General features: G+C 45.2%; 1 protein-coding gene across 4 annotated transcripts in view; it reads right to left on the reverse strand.

The window, feature by feature from the left end:
- Positions 1-642: 642 nt before the first annotated feature.
- Positions 643-21,233, reverse strand: part of LRRC7 (leucine rich repeat containing 7) — a 117,425-nt gene continuing 96,834 nt past the window's right edge. The window contains exons 21-24 of one of the 4 annotated variants that reach the window (XM_014937591.1): positions 19,719-19,940; positions 18,325-18,417; positions 16,192-16,266; positions 643-2,863 (exon numbers count right to left, since the gene is read on the reverse strand). In XM_014937591.1, coding sequence (XP_014793077.1) covers positions 2,756-2,863; positions 16,192-16,266; positions 18,325-18,417; positions 19,719-19,940 — 498 coding nt within the window. In that variant the 3' untranslated portion in view covers positions 643-2,755. Of the gene's footprint in view, positions 2,864-16,190; positions 16,267-18,324; positions 18,418-19,718; positions 19,941-21,233 lie in introns of those variants that run through there. The other 3 variants (XM_014937552.1, XM_014937561.1, XM_014937580.1) reach the window with 3 other exon arrangements.

The following is a 21,233-nucleotide window of genomic DNA, read 5'->3' on the forward strand; positions in this document are numbered from 1 at the left end:
CCTCAGTGAAGTGTTTATTGCATGGGAAAAATCTAAAAAAAGGTGGCCATCACCTGCCTCAGCACTCGCCACATCATCCTACCTCGTAAAAAAATTAAAATAACTAATATCATAATTAGAAGCAAAGGCTGCTGACCCAGGTGTACAGGACCGTGTCTGGGGGGGCCCAGGAAAGGCCAAAGTGCGAGTCATTTTGAAGGACTAATATAAAGGATTAATATAAAAATCCTAAGTAGTCCCATTAAAATAATTTTAATTGCTCATAATATTAGCGCCAGCTAAACACTGTTTCAGCCAATTAAAAATAATGGCAAAAAGAAAGTATTTGGTATTTTCGGGGGGGTGGGGGTTGATATTAAAACTTTGCTACTGTGTGTTTCGGCTTCTCCCCCTGACCCTTTTCCCCGGTTGGCAGGAATTTTCCTAAGTTAAGGACTGAGACTCCTCTGCACTAACCTTATTTTATTAATTCTAATTTAATTCTGATTTCCCTTTCAGCAGTTGGCAGGGGGCCCGTGCACGGCCCGGCCTGCGGGTGCTGCTCCGCTTCCCACCGACCCAGGCTGTGGAAAAGCAGCCGAGCACAAAAGATTGGGATTTTATGGGATTCCCAAGCACTCTTTTTTTTTTTTTTTCTCCAGTTTATCCAGTTTCTCCTGCAGGTCGTTACCCTGGTTCCAGGCCTCAGGCAGAGCCCTGGCCCTCCCCACCACCGTGGGTCACAGACTGTCACCATCACAGGAGCCAAAGCTGCTGCCTTTTTTTACTTACTTACTTATTTACTTACTTACTTACTTTACTTACTTACTTATTTACTGCCTTTTCCTGCCCAAAGCCCAGTCCCGGGAAGGATTTCTGACTATGGGCTGTGATTTTCTGCATGAAAAGACAAAGTCAGCTCCACAGAGGAATTTAGGTGCAAAAATGCCTATTTAGGGACCTAATCCCCATCCAACATAACCAACTAGCAGCTACCTACAATTTTCCAAATTTGATACTGAATAAACCCAGGTTATTTTTTTTTTTTTTTACAGGGCAATGAGGGCTTAAGGAGGGAAGTTTTGGCCCCTGAAATGCCAGGGATGTTAGGGAGGTGCTCAGGTGGCCGTTGCCGGGGGGGTGTGACTTGGGGGCGCGCTGTGAAATCACACCCAGGGGGTGGAAAACAGAGAACTGACAAAATGTGTCTGTCCCCAGCGCCTCCCAGCCTCTCTGGGTTCAGGAATACGGGGTCCCAACAGCACTCGGGGCTTTATACACAATGGGTTTGGAAGGTTAATTTAATTAGAAGTATAATTACCTCGGCCAGCGTGCGCTTGATGGGGAGAGAGGAAAGGTCTAAGACTTTCTAGAGGTTCTCGCAGGCAGAGCGGTAAAATCTTTCCTGTGCCCCTGTGCCATGGCCACGCTCCTCTGCTTTGGGATTTCCAGGGTGTTTTCCAGCTGGAAAAGGTGGGATTGAGGCCGGTTCCCCTGGAGCAGGTCCCCCCAGCCCTCTGCCAGCGCCATCACTCGGGGCAAGGGAAACGGTACCCCCAAAAAAAAACCTGGTGGGAGGTTTTTTCTTACATTTTTTCCATATTACTGTGGGTTACAAACCTGGGGGAGACCCGTGCCCCCAGCCAAGCCCCGTGCTGTGGGCATCCTCTGCACCCCACTGGGGAAGCCTTTCCTGGGCTCAGTCACTCGCTGCTCCCCTGCAGCACGGCACAGCCCCGATCCAACCCGCTCCCATTCCTCTGGAAAAGGCTGTTACTCAAATAAAAATATTTTGTAAAGGTTAAAGCCTCCCTGGTGGTGGATATAGCCAGCGGGCGCCAGCACAGCCTGGAGCAGGGGGGGAAAATACCCAGCAAGGTGAGCCTGGGGGAGCGGGGAATGGAAATAAAGGGCCTATAACTTCAAATTAAAAAAAAAAAAAAGAAAAAAAGAAAAAAAAAAGTGAAATAATAAAATTAGCAGCATCCACAGAAGTTTTACTGCCACCCATCACAACCTTCTTCCCAACCTGCCTGAACTCACTGCTCCTCCGTTCAGTGTGTTCGCAGGGAATCGACTCCGTGTCAAACGGGAGCGACCCAATTCTCCTGCGGGTTACTCCTGCCTGGGTCCCAGAGTTGACAGTAGAATTTATTAAGTATCTCACCCTGTATAGTGACATTTTTTTACTAATTAATATGGAGCCAGCTATACACACTGCATATGTACAGGTATTTTCATAAGGCATATAATATCTTTGCATTGAAAATAAATGAACATTATTAAATTTAATTTAATATATACTTTCTTTGAGGTGTTTATGAAAATATTTTTTTCTCTATATTTTCGTATGTGACATGATAGAAATATTTCATGGGAAGTACAGGTTAATATATTTCATCTTTATAAAGGCATATACAACTTTGAGGCAGTGTTTCTGATGGACAGCAGAATTCCTAAAGAATTTGTATGTGCTTCTGTGTTTTGAAATCATATGAAATTGACTTTAAGAAGTAACTCGATTAAAAAAACGCACCAATGCACAGCCAGAGGCTGACAATTAAAACTAATACGTAGCCACATGAACAATATATTTATATAGTTAATATATTTTTTTTTTCCAAGATGATTGGTACTAACATATAGTATTATACATTTGGCACTACCGTTTGCCATTGGTCCAGCAATTGGCAAAAAAAAAAAAATTGTTTCCTATGTATAAATCTGTTTGAACATTAGATCTGGCTAGGCATATTTACTATTTATAAAAAAATATTTAGACAGTAAGCTCACGTTGAATAACTAGGTCTACTGTGTTCTGGAAACTCTTCAGTAGTAATACAGCCTTCTCGTGTTCCATATGTACAAAACTGTGTCCGTTTGCCTGTAACACAGAAACAAGAGGAGAAAACTAATGAGATGCTATTTCATGTCATCATTTTGGGGGAGTGAAAGGATAAACGAAAATGGAAAAAACGAGGCTAAAATGAAGAATAGTCATATAATGATTTCCCACACAGGAGTTTGAGCGAGAGAACTTTTTTCTCTCTCCTCTTCTTGCATCTCTGTAGGAAATGCACATCCAAAAATATCTAAGCAGGCCACAGCCAGAGGGATTTGTTATTTAACATATAAATAAATGATAATTGGAATCTACTTCTTTCATGCCTGCTGTGGTCTCACATTCCCCACAAGACACGCTGTGAAACCCACGTATAATGTTTACACATTGAATTCTTATTTAGTTCCGATTATCAGACAGAAAGGACGTTTTTAGCTGAATCCCAGAGCCACCAAAAGGAGGTTTCCTGGGAGCGAGGGGCAGGCGGTGACCCACAGAGCTGCTCTCCCCTCTGCCTCCTCCTCAGTCGCCTCCCAACACCGCTGCTGGGTGTGTAACACAAAATCCACTCTTACTTATCAAACAAATAACCCCGGAGCTTATGTCACAGAAAGGAAGGACACAACAGTTTTGCTCCCCCAGGTCCCAGCAGAACCGTGGGCTCCTGGAGGTGGAAGGGCCAGAGCATGGCCACTGCAGAAGACACAGACACACTCTCCTGTCAAAGAGACAGGCATCGGGCAAAACTGTGTGTAGGAATGACAATTTCTCAGTGAGCTGGGTAAAACCATCCATTAAAATTTAAAAGGCTTTTAATTGGATGGATTTAAATCTTCCCTCCCTCTTTTCCTAAGCCTGGGGAGAGACACAAGCGCTTGACAGCAGCATGACTGAGAACATCCCACCAAGCAAATGCTTCCACATAAATGCCTAAAAAATTTGCCCCTGGAGCCTTGGTCTGACAGTATCTTCCTGTGTATCACCCCAGGTGAAGTGAATTCTCTGCGTGGGGGCACAAAAGGTGCCCAGGGATGGAGGTGCTCCAGTACCAGTGACACTGGGGTTACTTTCTGTGATCCCAGACAAGGGTGTGCTCAACACACCACTTGTATTTGAGAAATAAAATCCCCTTCATCACAACCATGGAGGTTTTTTTCTCTGTTAACTCCCTCATGAGATCAATGACCGCCGTGGATCCAGTAACTGACTGTTTTTCACGTGAGGGCACTCAAAAATGCTGAGGCAGTGAAAGAAAAGCAAAGATATTGCCAGTTACAATCCCGTGGAGGAACGTGATTGCGTGGCCCCTCGCACCACTGTCACACCACCTGCCAAGGTGACAACGGTCCCCGTGTCGCACTGCCACGGACTTATGGCACTGCTTGTAAAGCTCCTCTCTCCCTGCACCTCCTTGTGCTGGGGGTGTGGAAAACAGTGGATGTGACATAGGGAATATTTTTAATTTAGAGTTTAAATGGTGTCACCCAGCTCCTTGCTGTGACATTAACCCACTGACCCCAGGAGGCTGGTGCTGGTGTCCAGCTGCCTCCATCGGTGGCCCTGGGGAGGGAGCAGGAACAACCCAGCCAACAAGAGACCTCATTGCCCTCTACAACTACCTGAAAGGAGGGTGTAGAGAGGTGGGTTTTGGCCTCTTCTCCCAAAGGAATAATGACAGGAGCAGAGGAAATGGTCTGAAGCTGCGGCAGGGGAGATTCAAATTAGATATTAGGAAGAATTACTTTACTGAGAGAGTGGTCAGGCACTGGAACAGCCTGCCCAGGGAGGTAGTGGAGTCACCATCCCTGGAGGTATTTAAGAAACGTGTAGACGTGGCTCTTCAGGGCATGCTCTAGTGCCTGGGATTGTTGGGTTGTGGTGGGGTGCAGTGTGTGGGGTTTAGTTGGTGGGTGGTGGTTTTAGGTTTGTTGTTTTTGTGGTGGTGGTTTGGTTTTGGGGTTTTTGGTTGGTTGGTTGGTTTGTTTGGGCTTTTTGTTGTTTTTTTTATGTGGTTGGACTCGATGATCTCAGAGGTCCCTTCCAACCACTAAGATTCTGTGATCCTGTGATCACCTAAAACACCCCCTTATAAATCATGACTGAAGCGCCGTAACGAAAACAAAATTAGCAGGTAACTTGCAGCGAAAACAACACCATCTCCAGAGAGGGAGCTGAGTTAAAGCCATCCCTACCTGGAGGATCTTGTCGCCGGGCTGGAGCAGGCTGGAGGCTGGCCCGTCAGGCTGAACCCTAGTAACAAAGATACCCTATAGGTCAGAAGTAACAGAGGTTAGGATGAGAGCAGGAACAACCCAGCCAACAGAAGACCTCATTGCTCTCTACAACTCCCTGAAAGGAGACTGTAGAGAGGTGGGGGTTGGCCTCTTCTCCCAAAGGAATAATGACAGGAGCAGAGGAAATGGTATGAAGCTGCGGCAAGGGAGATTCAGATTAGATATTGGGAAGAATTACTTTACTGAAAGAGTGGTCAGGCACTGGAACAGCCTGCCCAGGGAGGTAGTGGAGTCACCATCCCTGGAGGTATTTAAGAAACGTGTAGACGTGGCTCTTCAGGGCATGCTCTAGTGCCTGGGATTGTTGGGTTGTGGTGGGGTGCAGTGTGTGGGGTTTAGTTGGTGGGTGGTGGTTTTAGGTTTGTTGTTTTTGTGGTGGTTGGTTTTTTTTAGTTTTTTTTTTTTTTTAATGTGGTTGGACTCGATGATCTCGGAGGTCCCTTCCAACCACTAAGATTCTGTGATCCTGTGATCACCTAAAACACCCCCTTATAAATCATGACTGAAGCGCCGTAACGAAAACAAAATTAGCAGGTAACTTGCAGCGAAAACAACACCATCTCCAGAGAGGGAGCTGAGTTAAAGCCATCCCTACCTGGAGGATCTTGTCGCCGGGCTGGAGCAGGCTGGAGGCTGGCCCGTCAGGCTGAACCCTAGTAACAAAGATACCCTATAGGTCAGAAGTAACAGAGGTTAGGATGCTATCACCGAGAACTACTGCCCGAAACAGGCATCTCCCTAACTTCACGTACCCTGGCACTGCTCTAAACACCGAATTCTTTTTATATTTTTTTCTTTTCAAGCAGCAGCGGGGGTTTGTGGCAGTTCTCCGTGACCCTCAGCCAGTGATCGCCTGATACAAGCGTAATTGTGGGTCATTCCAAACTCAGATTCCACCCCACAAAATTAACATCCAATTTGGATAGGGCGAGAGCAACAGGGCCATCGGGAAGATAATTAAAATGTACCAAGCATTGATTTATTAGAATAACAAATTACCATAATCTATACAGTTATCTTTGCTTACTTCCTCTGGGAAAAAAAATAAAGTTTAAAACAATTTCTAAAAAGCAGTCTTGGTATTCAGCTGGTGAGATACCCACTCCAGTGGTGTACGGGGTCTCACTAAATCCAGTGTCTGAGGAGTGAGTGACTTTGAAAGGACAAAAAAATAGTAAGAAATAAAGGCTATTTTTAGGTTTGCTTTCAGAATTTCAGTGGAAGATGTTAATAAAACCCTGAATCAGAGACTGAGTTCCTAGAGGATGAATATTTGGAATCTGTCCCGCACAGCTCATGCAGCCCTGCACCTCTGGACCCTCAGCCTCACCTCCAGCAGACTCTGGAACCGCACCTCCTGTTCCATCCACATTTTTATTATACCTTATTATATTCCTTTGTCATCCCCACTGTGACAGGGACACCAGGGAAATGCCCTGCTTGGTGTCACCACGCAAACCATGGGTGTCCTTGGGGGACATCACAGCCTTCTGGAGCAAGTACATCTGTTATCCTTATAAAAACCCCAGCCCCTGGGGAGCAGAGCCAGGGGCTGCTCCTGTGCCATCCTCGTGACAAAACCAGCACAAAGGACTGGAGCAAACAATGAGAGACAGGAGCACCCTCTTATCGCTTCCCGGATATTGGAAACATGATAAATCTGAGGTAACGCTGTGGGAAGCGACGTTTCCGAGTAACAACACATACAAAAACCTTTGAATTATTAATTCTTTCAATACAACCACCCTGTCACTCCCTTAGGACACAACTTTGCATTTCTGTTACTGGCAGAAATCAGTCTAAGCTGTTACTGGTGCAGACACACTCACACTGGGACACAGACCCTATTCAATCATTCCAGGCAAGTGATTCCTTAAATAATTCCCGGCAGCAGTGGAAATACAGCTTAATTCTAACAGCATACATGGAATTGTGGAAAAGTCAACCATGATGTTACAAAGCGCAATCCCAGTGTGATGTCTCAAAGGACACCACAACTGAGTATGTTTTAGGGGACAGCAATCACAATGCCTGAGGGTTATGTATTAAATGGGGCTATTCTTGACATTCAAAACAGGGATTATCAATCTGAAAATTGAGAGGAATTAAGATTGAGTTAGACTGGTATTTCCAATCGTACTTTACATTTCCAATTAGCTTTCCGTTGTAATTCAGAGTGATGGGGAAATTATCTTTTTAGTTTGCACACAGATCTCAAATTTTGAGAAGAGATTAAAAGATAGTTTTCATTTCATCATTTGCCAAACATTCTCAATATTTACAGAGGTTCTGACTGCTTCTTAGAACTGAAGGCAGCATTATCCAAGACTATAAATGTTAAGAGTATGTTTAGCAGAGAGATACCCACAGTACTTGTTTGTCAACAAGCTCCAGACACTTTTACCGCACAGAACACATGAATTCACAGCTTTGAGAGATGATTCTCCAGAAAACAGTCTGAAAAATTATCTTATACATGAAATATAAGGCAATATACAAGGCAATATACAAGGAATATAAAACCCCCACGTGATTTGTTTTGATTCTCTCATCTTCATTAACCAAAAAACCCTGAACACCACTCTCCTAACAAAAAAAAAAGCCAAGTATGGGATTTCTTTTTCAATTATCACAACAGAAGTGCATAAAAATTTTGCTCATTTTATCTACGTCTCCACTAAATGGCACTCTAAAATAAGGATAATTTAGAGAGAAATGTATAACTTACCTTATCAGAAGGTTTGAATGGATTTCCTTGTCCACTTATTCCACCACTGATACTAAAACCAAGGCCAGGATTCTTCTCTATTCTCACACAAAACTAGGTTGAAAAGACATGGCAAGATAAGTCAATGCCAACACTAAAGCCCATCGCAACAACGGCATCTTTGTCTCTTATATCCCATTTCACCATTAATGAGAGGGGCTGACCTTCTCAAAACTTGTATTGCACAATACAGTACAAGTCAGTAGAATATTGTGATAAATATATATTTTAAAATATTTTAAAACCCGTTGGACCTGGGAGAGAGCAGGTCACGCTGGCCAATTTTTTCACCTTCACTTGACCATATTGGACCTGGGAGAGAGTAGGTCACTGGCCAATTTTTTCACCTTCACTTGACCATTGATCTCTGTCAGCGAGACTTCATCCTGTGCACTTTTATTTTTCCAGAAGGTGTCTCACATCTCCTTGGGACAAACCCAAGGGATAAGTACAAGGGATAAGCTCAGAGATGTTCCCATCACCCTCAGCATCAGGCCCCAGCTCCGAGAGCTTGCCCTGAACACTGTTACAAGTGCCTCACTCCAGGAAAAAGTGCTGAGTCTCTCTCTCTGACTCTAAACGGCACTGGGTAATTGAACATAAAATAAAAATGACTTCACCACAGCTTAATGACTACTCGTGGAGCCACGTCCTGCAACTCACACAAGCAATTGCTGCTCAATCTCCACGCTGCCCTCGGGGATCTAAGGCAGGCAGCTGCTGGTCTGGGTCCTTCACCGCTTTACACAAAAGGGTTGCTAACGACTCCAGACCTCGTTCTGCACAGTCAGGTGCCTCCAACAGTTATTGCAACTGTTAAGGCCAAAGATAATAGGAGTAGGGCCACTTAATGAGGACTCATCTGCACCCATTTTGTTAGGCTGGGGGCACTGGAGAGCTTTCGTAGGGTTAAACTAAACTAGAGCAGCTGATACAAAGCCTAGAAGACCAGCATCTTGCCAAAGGCTGCACTGTCAGCCCTGAAGTAGGTTACTGGGGAACTGGCAGAGATTGCTAATTAATTCAGGATGACCCGGGGATGTCAGCCGGGAGTAGGGCCACTTAATGAGGAAACTCATCCGCACCCATTTTGTTAGGCTGGGGGCACTGGAGAGCTTTCGTAGGGTTAAAAACTAAACTAGAGCAGCTGATACAAAGCCTAGAAGACCAGCATCTTGCCAAAGGCTGCACTGTCAGCCCTGAAGTAGGTTACTGGGGAACTGGCAGAGATTGCTAATTAATTCAGGATGACCCGGGGATGTCAGCTCTGTTCAGGAATTTCACTGCCAGATATTGTGTTGCTTAGTCCATCCAAGAAAAACACTGGTCCCAGTCGCCGGTGCAGGGGAAGGGGAAGGAGCTGAGCTTCCAGCTCAGCCGTGATGCCCTCTCTTATTGCCCTGCGATCCCTGGATGTGTTTAAGGGATGTTTAGATGGGGTACTGAGGGATATGGTGTAGGGGAGGACTTTGTAGAGTAGGGTAGATGGTTGGACTCGATGATCCCAAGGGTCTCTTCCAACCTCAATGATTCTATGATTCTATGATCCCTTTCCCTGCTGTAAAAAAAGCAGAAACCCCCCAAAAAGTTCTTGCCAAAGTGTTATTGGATGGACACACGTTCTCACCTGCTCCTGGTAGGCGTCCGTACTCCTCTGCCCCTTGGTTTGGATCAAGCATCTCCCCGTGGGGGGTGCCCGGGCGCTCTGGGAGGAGGGGATCTGGATGGGCAGGGGGGGCTGGTACTGCTGGATGGTGACCTTGTTCATGCTGCCCTCGTACTGCTGCTGCTCCCGGCTGCGGTGCTGCAGGCTCTGCGACCCCATGAGGGTCTGGATGTGGCTACCTGCCTGTGGGCAACGTAACCCGTTAGGCCAGAAATTCAGGAAGCTGAAAAGAAGCAATTCGTACGACTTACAGAGTTCAAGTAAAAGCAAACCTCTTCCAGCAGAGCAGAGAGGTTTGCCTTTTCACCACGGTTGGAAGCAACCGTGATTAAAAGCGGCAAGGATATCCCCGTGGCATCTGGTGACCCTGGGAGGCTGAAGGGAAATTGGCCAAATACAGCGTGTTTTATAAAAAGAAAAGATTCTTTTCCCTCACGTCATGATATACGTTTCAGCCCCAGATGTTTTGTGAACTGAAAACATTTAATAAATTGAAGTAGGGTGGATTTTTCATCACAGCACCCACTGAAGATACTGGAATGATTGAGTTTGTTTTGGGTTTTTTTTCTGAAGATAGTTTGGAATAAGATTTATAACCCAAATGCAGCTATTGGCCAGATTTGTCCGCTGTGTGGGGAAAGCATAATCACTGAAATCCCACACCTTGTCCTAGGAACAAATGTAGCTTTAACAAAATAGAGCTAATCAAATTACCAAATTTCTAAGATATTTTCTACTGATTTGAAGCTGCAGTGTTTTGTAAATACAAGTGAAATTCTGCATTTACATTGACTTGGCCTTTTGGTATTTTCAGGGAAAAAAGGTGACTGCTATCACCCTTCTCCACCCCCCATCCCCATGGCCTTCCACAGCTGGGCTCTCTGGGGGGAGGTTTGCTTTCTGCATCCCGCTCTTGACGAGCTGAAGTTGCATCCTTGCTCACTCTTCAACACACACTCGCGATTTAGGCACACGAATTACACAAGCATTTGAGGCAAATCTTTGCAAAATAAACTCAGTTGAGACAATTTTACACTTTTCATATTCACAGCATTCAGAAGGTGTTGCTTATAAATAATGGCATGCAAACGAGCACTAAGGGAACAAGCAAAATTCAGGCTCCATAGTACAATCAAATGTTATTGCCTCCACGAAACCTCACAACGTTGCTACTGAGACTTCTCAGACTACAGGCACCCATCACCCAGCGCTATTAATTGAACAGCCTGAATGTGAAAAAGCATTATAATTGCATTTCTCAACAGCTACAGGTCTCTACGGACGAAACTTAAACGACATTTCCCATTAAGTTTACACCAGCCAATGACCCCACCACATCTCATCATGAAGGTCTAGTCCTCAGCACTTTATGATCCCGGTGGAAGAGTTACCAGTCGTGAGACCGGATTTTAAACAAACAAGACTAAATTTAATACAGCAAAAGTTCAAAACATTTCTCACCCGTTTGCCAATCATTTGGCCTCAGAAGTTAACAGCAGCCAGGGCATTAGAGTTAACTGCTCATTGCCATAGCAAAAATACATCTCAATGGATTTCCAAGATTTGCTTGCACAAGATATCATTAATAGAGATGCAGTTGGAGCTACTCGTGTCACTGAACACAGAACCCCAGCAAGATGCACAGTGACTGCGAACAAAACTGATCTGGATTACTTTCTGCTGACTACATCTGAAGAAAGGACCAGGCAGAAAATGGGTCTGACAGCTCTTCAGGACAAGAGGGGCAGTCTCAAAGTGAGAGATGACAGAGAAATCTCTTGCTCCTTGTGCCCAGATCCTCAGTCCCCAAACTCTTCTTAAAGCACAGCTCAGCTGAGTACATGAAAGTGGTTAATAATCACAAACTGGCTCCAGGAACAGCCTCGTGCCCTCAGTCTGTGCTGCCAGCATCCCACTACACAGGTCAGAGTGATCTTCAGTTCATCCAAGATCAGAAGGGAAGGAAATGCTCCAGACAGACTCGTTAGCTGTTCGTTCACTCCCTAATGACAACGAGCCGTGCCCGCAGCGGATGGCTGAATCCCTGTCACCCTGCTCCGTGGAGATGCAAGACGAGGAGGGGACCATGTTGTATCACACTCAGCACAAGAGGATCCCAAAAACGCAGAATCTCATAAATTCTGCTGTTTGCCCCAGAAATAACCCCATATCCACTACAGCAGGTGCGCTGTCTGTCTTTGAGGAAGATGTTTAGTTCAAATTAAAAAAAAAAGTGCTTCTTCACTGAAAAACCTCGAATCTTTACCTGGTTAAAAAAACCTCTGTATTGACACAGCAGGTGCGCTGTCTGTCTTGGAGGAAGATGTCTAGTTCAAATAATAATAAAAAAAAGTGCTTCTTCATTAAAAACCTCGAATCTTTACCTGGTTAAAAAAACCTCTGTATTGAACAGCAGATGCTGGCAATGAAAACAGGATGAACCTCCAGCCTCCCAGCTGTGGCTCAGAGAAATACTCCCAAGTCAGAATGGGAGAGAAATGGTGACTGAAATACTTCTTTACGTCCCAGTTTTGAGGCAGGTACCTCTCTCCAGTTCCATGGCATGTGCTCCTTCCACAGCCACCGAGACCGTTACAGTCCATGCAGGGATCTCCAGGTTCACATGGCCTCAGCCTTCACGTGGGCAGTGGAGATCCTGCAGCAGCAGAGCCAAGGTGACACAGTCCCATGAGACTCCAAACCTGCGCAGCTCGTGGAGGGGCATCACCCTGCACCCACGTTGGCCGGGCTGATGTCTGGCCCTTGTCCACCTTCCTTCTCACTCCTCATCCTTTCTGTTTCACAAGGAGTGATTTCCAGGTTCCTTCTTGGTGGTCCCCCACCCCACTTCTACCCCTTCCCTTTGTGTGGGGGAGCAGCTAACTCAGAATACAACTGATTTATCAGAATACAACTGATTTAATCAGGTGTGTAGCTGACTCCCGTCTCACTGACATGACAGAAGAAGTCATCTTCCAGGAAGCACAAATACTGTAGTCATTTAACAACTCAGTGGATTTTTCACTTTGAAGTTTAAAACAGCCAACTTTTCCATAAGAGAAATAGCCCATAAATTCTGAGATGATCACATGAATGATCATAATTAAAATAAAACTAGCATTTAATCTGTATTCTGAACAGCAGAACAGACAGAAACAACCACTCACCCCCCCATATAACTACCTAGTGATGGCTGTGTAGTGTTCCCACCTCACCTGACATACATAAATGTCCATCGCTGCGTATCTAGTAGCCCTCTGTGTGGCTGATTCAGGAACATGTTAGTGTGTCTACATACGTACTGCATCAGCCCATCCATCTATAGTGCACACTCTAACCCTTGGAAGATCAAGTGCCACCTTCTCTCCCCGTGATCTCCCACGCACAGCTCTGCCACGAGGCGGGATGTTAGTGGAAAAGCCACAGCACAGACCACAATTTATATTTACATCATTCAATGGTTTGTTGTGTCGAACTTCACTTCTACAGGGGATCTTCTGAGTCCGACTGCAAACAATTGTTGTATTTTAATCCCCAGATGCTGGGAAACCAATTGCCGTGGCAGCACATTGCCCACCACCTCCTGGGGCCAGTGGGTAAACAATTTCCAGAATTCATTTCCTCGCTCCTGTTAATCGACTCTGAAGAGATCGTATCACGGCTTCGTGTGCATTCACACTGCGGAGGTGGATAAGCTGCTCTTCTTGGAAATGGAATTATTTATTCTGCAGGAAAAAACCTCTCTATTATGCAGACTGCTTCCCCAATTTCATTTGTATTCTTTACTTTATATAACATCCACCGCAAAAGTTAATTATTTTCAGCTAAGTGTCCAATATTTACAGTGTAATTAAAGTAGCTGACGAGGGATGGAACAATGGATTGCTCCAGTGAGTTAAGCAGATTCCAGCAGGGTTACACCGTGGTTGTACTCACCTCATCCCAGCAGAGAGACACCAAAACATTGAGAACAAAACAGAATCTGCAATTTCTTATTATTAAGGTAACACTGCTGATGCACAAACGCAAGACATAGATTGTGTGAACCGATAAACCCAGGTTTTATCCCAATATGCCAGAGAAGATAAGCACTGACTCCTCTTAAATTTCTTATCCTCATTTCTTGTGTATCAGAGGACAGAGAAACCCTTGGAAAAAGGTTGGCTGTCAGACAGTGGCAGGGTGCTCCCCTTTTCCTCCTCCTCCTCCTTCTCTTTCTTCTCTTCCTTCTTTTCCTCCTCCTCCTCCCGTGCCTGGGAAGGTGCCTCTGGGCTGGTCTGGGGCCATGGCTTTTGTCTCCCATCCTCCAGCAGGACCAATCTCCGTAGGGATAACACTCTATGGTGTAATTATCACCGCTCACGTGTGTGGTTCCACCTTCTAAAGCTGATTGCAAACACCATTCAGTTTGTCAGGATCCTCCATTCTCCAGCTTTATGATTAGAACATCCAAAACCAGCAATTCCCAGCTGATGAGCAGAGCCAAGCTGGGTCTGGGAGAAAGCAGCCCGTGGAGAAAACTAATGAGATGCTATTTCATGTCATCATTTTGGGGGAGCGAAAGGATAAACGAAAATGGAAAAAACGAGGCTAAAATGAAGAATAGTCATATAATGATTTCCCACACAGGAGTTTGAGCGAGAGAACTTTTTTCTCTCTCCTCTTCTTGCATCTCTGTAGGAAATGCACATCCAAAAATATCTAAGCAGGCCACAGCCAGAGGGATTTGTTATTTAACATATAAATAAATGATAATTGGAATCTACTTCTTTCATGCCTGCTGTGGTCTCACATTCCCCACAAGACACGCTGTGAAACCCACGTATAATGTTTACACATTGAATTCTTATTTAGTTCCGATTATCAGACAGAAAGGACGTTTTTAGCTGAATCCCAGGGCCACCAAAAGGAGGTTTCCTGGGAGCGAGGGGCAGGCGGTGACCCACAGAGCTGCTCTCCCCTCTGCCTCCTCCTCAGTCGCCTCCCAACACCGCTGCTGGGTGTGTAACACAAAATCCACTCTTACTTATCAAACAAATAACCCCGGAGCTTATGTCACAGAAAGGAAGGACACAACAGTTTTGCTCCCCCAGGTCCCAGCAGAACCGTGGGCTCCTGGAGGTGGAAGGGCCAGAGCATGGCCACTGCAGAAGACACAGACACACTCTCCTGTCAAAGAGACAGGCATCGGGCAAAACTGTGTGTAGGAATGACAATTTCTCAGTGAGCTGGGTAAAACCATCCATTAAAATTTAAAAGGCTTTTAATTGGATGGATTTAAATCTTCCCTCCCTCTTTTCCTAAGCCTGGGGAGAGACACAAGCGCTTGACAGCAGCATGACTGAGAACATCCCACCAAGCAAATGCTTCCACATAAATGCCTAAAAAATTTGCCCCTGGAGCCTTGGTCTGACAGTATCTTCCTGTGTATCACCCCAGGTGAAGTGAATTCTCTGCGTGGGGGCACAAAAGGTGCCCAGGGATGGAGGTGCTCCAGTACCAGTGACACTGGGGTTACTTTCTGTGATCCCAGACAAGGGTGTGCTCAACACACCACTTGTATTTGAGAAATAAAATCCCCTTCATCACAACCATGGAGGTTTTTTTCTCTGTTAACTCCCTCATGAGATCAATGACCGCCGTGGATCCAGTAACTGACTGTTTTTCACGTGAGGGCACTCAAAAATGCTGAGGCAGTGAAAGAAAAGCAAAGATATTGCCAGTTACAATCCCGTGGAGGAACGTGACTGCATGGCCCCTCGCACCACTGTCACACCACCTGCCAAGGTGACAACGGTCCCCGTGTCGCACTGCCACGGACTTATGGCACTGCTTGTAAAGCTCCTCTCTCCCTGCACCTCCTTGTGCTGGGGGTGTGGAAAACAGTGGATGTGACATAGGGAATATTTTTAATTTAGAGTTTAAATGGTGTCACCCAGCTCCTTGCTGTGACATTAACCCACTGACCCCAGGAGGCTGGTGCTGGTGTCCAGCTGCCTCCATCGGTGGCCCTGGGGAGGGAGCAGGAACAACCCAGCCAACAAGAGACCTCATTGCCCTCTACAACTACCTGAAAGGAGGGTGTAGAGAGGTGGGTTTTGGCCTCTTCTCCCAAAGGAATAATGACAGGAGCAGAGGAAATGGTCTGAAGCTGCGGCAGGGGAGATTCAAATTAGATATTAGGAAGAATTACTTTACTGAGAGAGTGGTCAGGCACTGGAACAGCCTGCCCAGGGAGGTAGTGGAGTCACCATCCCTGGAGGTATTTAAGAAACGTGTAGACGTGGCTCTTCAGGGCATGCTCTAGTGCCTGGGATTGTTGGGTTGTGGTGGGGTGCAGTGTGTGGGGTTTAGTTGGTGGGTGGTGGTTTTAGGTTTGTTGTTTTTGTGGTGGTGGTTTGGTTTTGGGGTTTTTGGTTGGTTGGTTGGTTTGTTTGGGCTTTTTGTTGTTTTTTTTATGTGGTTGGACTCGATGATCTCAGAGGTCCCTTCCAACCACTAAGATTCTGTGATCCTGTGATCACCTAAAACACCCCCTTATAAATCATGACTGAAGCGCCGTAACGAAAACAAAATTAGCAGGTAACTTGCAGCGAAAACAACACCATCTCCAGAGAGGGAGCTGAGTTAAAGCCATCCCTACCTGGAGGATCTTGTCGCCGGGCTGGAGCAGGCTGGAGGCTGGCCCGTCAGGCTGAACCCTAGTAACAAAGATACCCTATAGGTCAGAAGTAACAGAGGTTAGGATGCTATCACCGAGAACTACTGCCCGAAACAGGCATCTCCCTAACTTCACGTACCCTGGCACTGCTCTAAACACCGAATTCTTTTTATATTTTTTTCTTTTCAAGCAGCAGCGGGGGTTTGTGGCAGTTCTCCGTGACCCTCAGCCAGTGATCGCCTGATACAAGCGTAATTGTGGGTCATTCCAAACTCAGATTCCACCCCACAAAATTAACATCCAATTTGGATAGGGCGAGAGCAACAGGGCCATCGGGAAGATAATTAAAATGTACCAAGCATTGATTTATTAGAATAACAAATTACCATAATCTATACAGTTATCTTTGCTTACTTCCTCTGGGAAAAAAAATAAAGTTTAAAACAATTTCTAAAAAGCAGTCTTGGTATTCAGCTGGTGAGATACCCACTCCAGTGGTGTACGGGGTCTCACTAAATCCAGTGTCTGAGGAGTGAGTGACTTTGAAAGGACAAAAAAATAGTAAGAAATAAAGGCTATTTTTAGGTTTGCTTTCAGAATTTCAGTGGAAGATGTTAATAAAACCCTGAATCAGAGACTGAGTTCCTAGAGGATGAATATTTGGAATCTGTCCCGCACAGCTCATGCAGCCCTGCACCTCTGGACCCTCAGCCTCACCTCCAGCAGACTCTGGAACTGCACCTCCTGTTCCATCCACATTCTTATTATACCTTATTATATTCCTTTGTCATCCCCACTGCGCCAGGGACACCAGGGAAATGCCCTGCTTGGTGTCACCACGCAAACCATGGCTGTCCTTGGGGGACATCACAGCCTTCTGGAGCAAGTACATCTGTTATCCTTATAAAAACCCCAGCCCCTGGGGAGCAGAGCCAGGGGCTGCTCCTGTGCCATCCTCGTGACAAAACCAGCACAAAGGACTGGAGCAAACAATGAGAGACAGGAGCACCCTCTTATCGCTTCCCGGATATTGGAAACATGATAAATCTGAGGTAACGCTGTGGGAAGCGACGTTTCCGAGTAACAACACATACAAAAACCTTTGAATTATTAATTCTTTCAATACAACCACCCTGTCACTCCCTTAGGACACAACTTTGCATTTCTGTTACTGGCAGAAATCAGTCTAAGCTGTTACTGGTGCAGACACACTCACACTGGGACACAGACCCTATTCAATAATTCCAGGCAAGTGATTCCTTAAATAATTCCCGGCAGCGGTGGAAATACAGCTTAATTCTAACAGCATACATGGAATTGTGGAAAAGTCAACCATGATGTTACAAAGCGCAATCCCAGTGTGATGTCTCAGAGGACACCACAACTGAGTATGTTTTAGGGGACAGCAATCACAATGCCTGAGGGTTATGTATTAAATGGGGCTATTCTTGACATTCAAAACAGGGATTATCAATCTGAAAATTGAGAGGAATTAAGATTGAGTTAGACTGGTATTTCCAATCGTACTTTACATTTCCAATTAGCTTTCCGTTGTAATTCAGAGTGATGGGGAAATTATCTTTTTAGTTTGCACACAGATCTCAAATTTTGAGAAGAGATTAAAAGATAGTTTTCATTTCATCATTTGCCAAACATTCTCAATATTTACAGAGGTTCTGACTGCTTCTTAGAACTGAAGGCAGCATTATCCAAGACTATAAATGTTAAGAGTATGTTTAGCAGAGAGATACCCACAGTACTTGTTTGTCAACAAGCTCCAGACACTTTTACCGCACAGAACACATGAATTCACAGCTTTGAGAGATGATTCTCCAGAAAACAGTCTGAAAAATTATCTTATACATGAAATATAAGGCAATATACAAGGCAATATACAAGGAATATAAAACCCCCACGTGATTTGTTTTGATTCTCTCATCTTCATTAACCAAAAAACCCTGAACACCACTCTCCTAACAAAAAAAAAAGCCAAGTATGGGATTTCTTTTTCAATTATCACAACAGAAGTGCATAAAAATTTTGCTCATTTTATCTACGTCTCCACTAAATGGCACTCTAAAATAAGGATAATTTAGAGAGAAATCTATAACTTACCTTATCAGAAGGTTTGAATGGATTTCCTTGTCCACTTATTCCACCACTGATACTAAAACCAAGGCCAGGATTCTTCTCTATTCTCACACAAAACTAGGTTGAAAAGACATGGCAAGATAAGTCAATGCCAACACTAAAGCCCATCGCAACAACGGCATCTTTGTCTCTTATATCCCATTTCACCATTAATGAGAGGGGCTGACCTTCTCAAAACTTGTATTGCACAATACAGTACAAGTCAGTAGAATATTGTGATAAATATATATTTTAAAATATTTTAAAACCCGTTGGACCTGGGAGAGAGCAGGTCACGCTGGCCAATTTTTTCACCTTCACTTGACCATTGATCTCTGTCAGCGAGACTTCATCCTGTGCACTTTTATTTTTCCAGAAGGTGTCTCACATCTCCTTGGGACAAACCCAAGGGATAAGTACAAGGGATAAGCTCAGAGATGTTCCCATCACCCTCAGCATCAGGCCCCAGCTCCGAGAGCTTGCCCTGAACACTGTTACAAGTGCCTCACTCCAGGAAAAAGTGCTGAGTCTCTCTCTCTGACTCTAAACGGCACTGGGTAATTGAACATAAAATAAAAATGACTTCACCACAGCTTAATGACTACTCGTGGAGCCACGTCCTGCAACTCACACAAGCAATTGCTGCTCAATCTCCACGCTGCCCTCGGGGATCTAAGGCAGGCAGCTGCTGGTCTGGGTCCTTCACCGCTTTACACAAAAGGGTTGCTAACGACTCCAGACCTCGTTCTGCACCTCAGGTGCCTCCAACAGTTATTGCAACTGTTAAGGCCAAAGATAACGGGAGTAGGGCCACTTAATGAGGAAACTCATCCGCACCCATTTTGTTAGGCTGGGGGCACTGGAGAGCTTTCGTAGGGTTAAAAACTAAACTAGAGCAGCTGATACAAAGCCTAGAAGACCAGTGTCTTGCCAAAGGCTGCACTGTCAGCCCTGAAGTAGGTTACTGGGGAACTGGCAGAGATTGCTAATTAATTCAGGATGACCCGGGGATGTCAGCTCTGTTCAGGAATTTCACTGCCAGATATTGTGTTGCTTAGTCCATCCAAGAAAAACACTGGTCCCAGTCGCTGGTGCTGGGGAAGGGGAAGGAGCTGAGCTTCCAGCTCAGCCGTGATGCCCTCTCTTATTGCCCTGCGATCCCTGGATGTGTTTAAGGGATGTTTAGATGGGGTACTGAGGGATATGGTGTAGGGGAGGACTTTGTAGAGTAGGGTAGATGGTTGGACTCGATGATCCCAAGGGTCTCTTCCAACCTCAATGATTCTATGATTCTATGATCCCTTTCCCTGCTGTAAAAAAAGCAGAAAACCCCCAAAAAGTTCTTGCCAAAGTGTTATTGGATGGACACACGTTCTCACCTGCTCCTGGTAGGCGTCCGTACTCCTCTGCCCCTTGGTTTGGATCAAGCATCTCCCCGTGGGGGGTGCCCGGGCGCTCTGGGAGGAGGGGATCTGGATGGGCAGGGGGGGCTGGTACTGCTGGATGGTGACCTTGTTCATGCTGCCCTCGTACTGCTGCTGCTCCCGGCTGCGGTGCTGCAGGCTCTGCGACCCCATGAGGGTCTGGATGTGGCTACCTGCCTGTGGGCAACGTAACCCGTTAGGCCAGAAATTCAGGAAGCTGAAAAGAAGCAATTCGTACGACTTACAGAGTTCAAGTAAAAGCAAACCTCTTCCAGCAGAGCAGAGAGGTTTGCCTTTTCACCACGGTTGGAAGCAACCGTGATTAAAAGCGGCAAGGATATCCCCGTGGCATCTGGTGACCCTGGGAGGCTGAAGGGAAATTGGCCAAATACAGCGTGTTTTATAAAAAGAAAAGATTCTTTTCCCTCACGTCATGATATACGTTTCAGCCCCAGATGTTTTGTGAACTGAAAACATTTAATAAATTGAAGTAGGGTGGATTTTTCATCACAGCACCCACTGAAGATACTGGAATGATTGAGTTTGTTTTGGGTTTTTTTTCTGAAGATAGTTTGGAATAAGATTTATAACCCAAATGCAGCTATTGGCCAGATTTGTCCGCTGTGTGGGGAAAGCATAATCACTGAAATCCCACACCTTGCCCTAGGAACAAATGTGGCTTTAACAAAATAGAGCTAATCAAATTACCAAATTTCTAAGATATTTTCTACTGATTTGAAGCTGCAATATTTTGTAAATACAAGTGAAATTCTGCATTTACATTGACTTGGCCTTTTGGTATTTTCAGGGAAAAAAGGTGACTGCTATCACCCTTCTCCACTCCCCATCCCCATGGCCTTCCACAGCTGGGCTCTCTGGGGGGAGGTTTGCTTTCTGCATCCCGCTCGTGACGAGCTGAAGTTGCATCCTTGCTCACTCTTCAACACACACTCGCGATTTAGGCACACGAATTACACAAGCATTTGAGGCAAATCTTTGCAAAATAAACTCAGATGAGACAATTTTACACTTTTCATATTTACAGCATTCAGAAGGTGTTGCTTATAAATAATGGCATGCAAACGAGCACTAAGGGAACAAGCAAAATTCAGGCTCCATAGTACAATCAAATGTTATTGCCTCCACGAAACCTCACAACGTTGCTACTGAGACTTCTCAGACTACAGGCACCCATCACCCAGCGCTATTAATTGAACAGCCTGAATGTGAAAAAGCATTATAATTGCATTTCTCAACAGCTACAGGTCTCTACGGACGAAACTTAAACGACATTTCCCATTAAGTTTACACCAGCCAATGACCCCACCACATCTCATCATGAAGGTCTAGTCCTCAGCACTTTATGATCCCGGTGGAAGAGTTACCAGTCGTGAGACCGGATTTTAAACAAACAAGACTAAATTTAATACAGCAAAAGTTCAAAACATTTCTCACCCGTTTGCCAATCAT

This window comes from Calidris pugnax, unplaced genomic scaffold, assembly GCF_001431845.1.
Source record: "Calidris pugnax isolate Ruff unplaced genomic scaffold, ASM143184v1 scaffold29, whole genome shotgun sequence".
NCBI lineage: Eukaryota > Metazoa > Chordata > Aves > Charadriiformes > Scolopacidae > Calidris > Calidris pugnax.